At 52.4% G+C, this 6092-nt stretch overlaps 1 protein-coding gene across 2 annotated transcripts; it reads left to right on the top strand.

The window, feature by feature from the left end:
* The first annotated feature begins 731 nt into the window (after positions 1 to 731).
* Positions 732 to 4298, top strand: PTS (6-pyruvoyltetrahydropterin synthase). Of its 2 annotated transcripts, none has more exons than XM_083808613.1 (6): positions 732 to 888; positions 1345 to 1424; positions 2255 to 2277; positions 3205 to 3261; positions 3576 to 3646; positions 3785 to 4298. In XM_083808613.1, exons 1-6 carry the CDS (start codon positions 815 to 817, stop codon positions 3924 to 3926), a joined length of 447 nt encoding a protein of 148 aa, XP_083664739.1. In that variant the 5' UTR covers positions 732 to 814; the 3' UTR covers positions 3927 to 4298. The 2 variants fall into 2 exon arrangements, with proteins under 2 accessions (XP_083664739.1, XP_083664740.1); XM_083808614.1 differs by having other exon boundaries at positions 774 to 976.
* Positions 4299 to 6092: the final 1794 nt, after the last annotated feature.

The following is a 6092-nucleotide window of genomic DNA, read 5'->3' as shown; positions in this document are numbered from 1 at the left end:
ACCAGCCCAGAAGTCAAATCAGTTTGCCAGGCTAGAAAGGGAACAAGAATCTGGCAACCCCTCCTGGGAGTGGTGCGGGGAAGGACTGCTGTGTGCTTCCTTTACCTAAAGCATCTCAAATCAAGCAGATGAGCAGGGGGTGGGGAATTCACAGTTTAATAATCGCTCCTCAGGTCCCAGGGTGCTGCAGTTATTTTAGGGGGGTGGGAAGGAGATCTGTGAAGTTGTCCCAGTCCCTTCGGGCAGGTATTGCTTTGTGAGCACCTCCTGAGCACACTGAGAGCCTGACGGCTTTCCCCTGGCAGACCCACCCCTGTGCACTGATGCATTTGTAAACACGCTTCGGGGAGCTGTCATTGTTAAAGAAAACAAACCCCAGCCAGCCTGCTGGCCCGAAGGGCCACATCATTGCTGACATTGCCCCTGCGGGATGGACAGTCTTGAAAAAGGAAAGACAAAAGGCGCGACGCCCAAATCTGGGGTCTGGGGTCACATCCTGCAGCACCCCCTGGCCCTGTCCCGGTCTGCCCACAGCCCCCCTGCTGCTCGAGCTGGGCTCTTTCCCCGGGGGCCTCTTGGGCTGGGATCTGCAGCACCCGAAGCAGGCAGAAGCTGCAGCCGCTCGGGGGGCACGGCAGCAGCATCCCCTCGCCCCCGTGCCGGCATCGCACGGCGCCCCCCGAGCACCCACGGCACCGGCACCCGCGGAGCCCGGCCCTGCCCGGCACCGGGCGGCTGCGGGGCCGCGCTGCCCCCGCCGGGGGCGCTGCCGAGCTCCGGGGGCCCGGATGGAGCCGGCCCCGGCCCCGGCCCCATGGCACCGCCGGCAGCGCGCCTGGCGCGGCTCTCCCGGGCCGTGTCCTTCAGCGCCTGCCACCGGCTGCACAGGTCCGCGGCGGGGGGAGGAGGAAGAAGGGGAGGAAGAGGAGGAGGAGGAGGAGGAAGGGGAGGAAGAGGAGGAGGGAGCCCGGCCGGGGTTAGCGGGGGCTCGGTCCCGCGGGGGGCTCGGGGCGGCTGGAGGCCCGAGGGAGGATTTATTTCCCCCTCGTTTTCCGTGGGGCAGCGCCCTCGGCGTGCTGCTTAACGCTGGTTGTGCGCGGGGCTTGGCGCTGCCGCTTCCCGCTGCAGCCCCAGGGCTTTTGGCCCGGCCCCGGGCCAAACCCGGTGTTGGCGGCTCCTTTTCACGGGGCAAATGCTCCTCCGGTTGTGTGCGCGCCTGCTGAGTAGGGAGAGCGGGGTTAAACACGAGAGGATAAGCAGAGGGAAGAGGCGGAAAGCAGTCGCGGGGGGCAAAGCCACGAAAATCCGCGGTGGGTGCTGAAATGCCGCCTCTGCTTCCCGCAGTAAGTCCCTGAGTGACGAGGAGAACCTGAAGCTGTTTGGGAAGTGCAATAACCCGAATGGCCACGGGCACAACTATAAAGGTAAGGAGCTGGCTTCCACACCTGCCTGTGGGCACGGAGAGAGGCCGGCGTGAGCGCGCACAAACCCCGGGGAGGGCAGCGCCAGCCCTGTCCCAGCAGCCTGGCGTGGCTTTTAGTGCCCCGTTTGTTGTGGTTGTTTGCTTGTTTCAAGGAAAATTAGGGTGATTCCTCAGCAGCAAGGGGGTACGGCTATGCAGTGGCAGGGGAATGCAAGCCATTAAGTTAAATAAGTAATAAATAAATAGGTAATAAATACTTATCGCAATTCCCGTTCACCTAATGAATGATACTTAATCTGCAAAATCAGTGTTTTGAATGGAGGTTTTTCTAGTCAAAGTAGACGCAATTTAAACAGCCCAGAGACTTTATTTGAAAGTTGGCCTCACAAGTGCTTCTTGCATCTACACCCTACGCACGTAAAATCACATCTCCCCCCTTGACAGGCCGGGCGGGCTCTGTCTGTGCTGTAGCTGCCCTGAAACCCGTACTGCAGAGCTGCTGGCTGTACAGATGTCACGGGGAGCAGGTGCTTGAGATGTCAGCTAGTTTCATGCTGCCTGCCAGGAGGGGCTCTTCAGGGATGCTGGGGTGTCCCTGGGCATCAGACCTTGGAGGATGACCTCTGTGAGCTGGGGGAGTCACTAGTGCTAAAGCAGTGGATAACCATTTTATAGAAACAGTTGCGCTTTGAAGTGCTGGGAAGCCTGCATCAGTCCTGGTGAATTAGTGATGAATGGATGGTCTGCCTCGATCACTAGTGTAATTTGTTCTCAGGTTTGTGGTGGCACATACATGACCTGACAATTTATTTTTCTTTTTTTTTTCTCCAGTTATAGTCACTGTGCGTGGAGAGGTAAGTGTGATCAACGTTTTCTGCCATTCCTCGAGCAGCAGGGCAGTACTGAAGTTCCAGCTAATTGCTAGGTTTCCTGGGGTGTTTGTGGAAGCTCGCTCTGCACACATCACTGTAGAAGAAGGTTTTCCAAAGTCACTATCAGTCACCTTGCCTCTAACAAGGACTTGCAGGTAACCATGTTTAAGGCTTGTAATCATCCTCTGGGCACACAGCTTGTTCTGCCAGAGCCTCGCTGCAGCTGGTGCAGGCTCTGTGGGGCACCACTGGATGAATACGGAGCCGCAGGGAGGCACGGCGCTTCCAATGGGTGATTCTCTCTGCTACTTCTCAGGGTAGTTTGCAGTGAATATAAAAGAATTTTTCCTTCTGGAGTTGTTTTTCAGCTTTCATCTTGTCATTGTTCTGTGTATTCTGCACAGTGAGTTATTCTGATGTTTTCTAAGCAGCTTTCTGAGAATTTCCTGCTATCAGGAACCTGGAAGAGGGGAGGTTCTGTTCAGACCTGAAACTAGACTTGTAAAGCCTTCTACATTCCCCAAATATGCTGTGAAGTAGAGAACCTGCTTTGCCTTCTCCAGACTGGAGCTTTGCCTTAGCTCAGACCGGTCTTTGCTTTGTCCGTGACTCTTCAACCCAGCACTTTCAGTGCCTGTTTTCTGCCCATGGCCACGCTAACTTCTTGCACTGAAGACTCTTTCAAGCTTTTTTCCTCCCTGGTGTCAGGGAGTGGAGCCATTGGAGTTGTTTATGTGTTGTGTCTAGCCTTTGGGAACATCACAGGGGTAGAGCTGGAGCTCAGCATGTGAAGGTGAAGAGAGATTTTCCGTGTGGCTCGGATATTCACTGATTTGTACTGGCTCACAGCAGCCCTGGTAATAAGGACCCGTAGCTAGGCTACTAATCTGCCTTTTGTTTTCCCTGCAGATTGACCCAGTCTCGGGAATGGTTATAAACCTGACAGACCTGAAAGAATATATGCAGGTAATAGCCCTACTTTCCTAGACATCCCCTGTGAGAATTGGTTAGAGCCTAGCAATTTGTCTGGTGCCAGGGTGGAAACACGACGAGTTGATAATGGTAGGAAATAAAGAAGAAATTAAGGCGTGATTTAAGGCTGAAACGCTGGAGCACGGTGATGTGAGGCAGTACCATGTCTCCAGCTAGGAAGTTAACAGCTGGATGTAGGGCTCTTACCCTTTCTTTATGTGCTGGCGTCTTGTGTGTGGTAGCTGGAGCCCTGGGTCTGCTGAATCATGTGCAAGATGATGGCTAACGGCACTGATCTCTTCCTGCAGCAGGCTATCATGGAGCCGCTTGACCACAAAAACCTGGATAAGGACGTGCCCTACTTCGCCGAGGTTGTGAGGTGGGTGACGGGGTCTCCTCGGGGGGTGGTTGCAGGGAGGGCCAAGCAATGGTCTTCAGGGCTGGGTCCTGCAGCTGGGTGCAGCGTCCCTAAATGCCGCTGCCGTCGGTTCTGAGCCTGCTCCTGTTCCGCTCTCAGCACCACGGAGAACGTGGCAGTATTCATCTGGGAAAACCTCAAGAAGCTCCTGCCCATGGGAACTCTCTACAAAGTCAAAGTGTACGAAACGGACCAGAACATCGTTGTTTATAAGGGAGAAGAAGCAATCTCTGAGAAGTGAAATGAACTAACTCCGCTGGTCAGCAGCTCTGCTGCCTCATCACGTCAGTGATCACTTCGGCCCTGCTCCCTGTGCCTCTAAGGCCTAGATGTCCACTATGTATTACACAAGGACCAGTGTAGGTACTCGACAAAAATCCTTGCAGCAGTCTAGCAGTCTGGGCTCTCAGAATTTGTTGATTTGTCTGCCTTTTCCCAAGACATTCCTGCTTCATAAAACCAAAAAGCTGATGTGAAATTTGCAGTTGTACCACGTTAAATAAAGCAGCTTTCTAGCAAGGAGATGACTTGGCAAAGTGTACATCCCTAACAACCACCAAAGGCTTTGGTTTTTGTCTAATTAAACATTGGATTCATTTATGATTTTTAATAACCTGGGCTTTAGTGCTGTTTCCCTTATTTATTTATTCATTTGCTGTGCTTCAGTCTCACTTCTCCCTGTGGCTAGCAGGTCTTTCTCTGCCCGAGGAGGTGGCACCATGAGCAGTGCAGCTGTTTTCAAAGCACCCCCGGACAGCCTGCGGCTCCGAAGAGAAGGGTTCGTTGTTCAGACTCGGCGTGGGGAGCTGGGGAAATAAAAGCAGCTCATCCTTGTTCAGCAGGGCTGGCTCGTGGGCTGCTCCCACTCATGGGAGAGAGCTGGAGCACCATGGCCCAGCTTCAGGGTTCACTTCAGGGTTTATTCTCATCTGCTTCCCACAGGTGTCTGGGGGACATGGCTTGTGGGAAGCAGATGAGAATAAGCCCTGAAGTACTGGTTATCGAGCCAGTGTCCCAGTGATGCCGCTCTTGTGGAGGTTTGTGGAGAATGCTTTTCATCTTGGCAAATTCTAGCTGGTTTTGACTCCTTGTGGTGCAAGCACTCATTTCATGGGTATCCCGTGATGCTGTCTTAGCTCAGGGTCAGAACAGATGTACAGGCATAATCCTCAGCTTTCTGGACCTGCCTTTCTGCATCTGATTGTGGGCAGCTGAAACTGTAGCGGACAACCTGTGTGATACCTTGAGACCGTGGTCACTGCAGCCCTCTGGAAGCTTCTTTTTTTTTTTTTTTTAGGGAGGCTTTTATGAATTCTGTAGGAACAGGATTCAGCTCTCCCCTTTCTTTCTGGAGAGAGCAGTCAGCTTGTGTTACTGATCAGCAGTTATTTGGTATTTTCATCATCAGAATCCCTTGTAAAGGTCTTGTGGACAAAAGGAGTGCTTGGCATGCACCAGTCATCAGGGCTGCAGCTTCCTGCTGCCTCTCGCAGATCAGGAGAGGCAGCACCATTGTTGTTACAAAGGGTAAGGTTGTGAAATGTGCTTAAATGAACACTAACCAAGTTGTTCTGAAGATTCCTGAAACTGTAGGTATACAGTGAAAGCTCAGTGCTGCCAGAGGAATGCATGTAAAACCAGTCAGGGAACACTTACTGTACAACTCACACGGTTGTTTTAAGGGCCGTAAAATCAATCTGTCAGCCCAGGGCAGAAGCGATGGTACCATGTGTAATTCTCCATCACAAGAGCAATGTCCTGAGTAGCAGTCGGAGTAATTAGGAGGCATGGCCATTAAGAATAACTAAATGCGTATAATTTAAAAAGTGATATCCAGGGTAATAATTCCCTTGCTTTACAAGGAAATTATGTGGCTGAATAATGATAGCAAACAGCACCATTTAGAAAAGTTTAATGAAGCTTGCCTAATAGTTAACCTTGGCTTCATGTTACTACAGGCTGAAGGTAAAGTATCTCTCTCTTGCTACCGGCTCTGCTGTACAGTACTTTTTACAGCTCCAGAAAACACTTTGACTGCTTTCTTTTAAACTGTGACCACTTTGTAGGAGGATGGTTCTGTGCTGGCTCCTGTCTTCATCCATCTTTGCTCAAACTTTGTGGATCAGCTCCTAAGAGGGGCTAGGAGGAGATGAGGGATGTTCCTGCCAACCTTCCTGTCTGGCGGAGGAGCCCCAGCACTGCTTTTTTTGCCCTTAAAGGTAGTGCTTTGGGGAGCGGGTGGATGAAGGCTCACTCCAGTGTCACACGAGTGCTCAGTAGAGCAGATGAGGGGGGCACCACGCTGCTGGCAGTGTCACACCCCCACCATTTTCACCCCAGGTGTGGCACCAGTTGTTTTTTTTTTTCAGTGGGCTCTGGCCAGGAAGGCTTTGCACCTTAGCCGAAT

Source organism: Anser anser (genome assembly GCF_964211835.1).
Source record: "Anser anser genome assembly, chromosome: 22".
NCBI lineage: Eukaryota > Metazoa > Chordata > Aves > Anseriformes > Anatidae > Anser > Anser anser.
The sequence above is the reverse complement of the archived record's forward strand: the minus strand, read 5'-3'. Positions and strand labels throughout refer to the sequence as shown.

Coding starts and splice junctions, on each gene's coding strand:
- PTS (XM_083808614.1), top strand. CDS start 789: ATGGAGCCGGCCCCGGCCCCGGCCCCATGGCACCGCCGGCAGCGCGCC. Junction 1,425..2,254: donor CCACGGGCACAACTATAAAG/GTAAGGAGCTGG, acceptor TTTTTTCTCCAG/TTATAGTCACTGTGCGTGGA. Junction 3,262..3,575: donor ACCTGAAAGAATATATGCAG/GTAATAGCCCTA, acceptor CTCTTCCTGCAG/CAGGCTATCATGGAGCCGCT.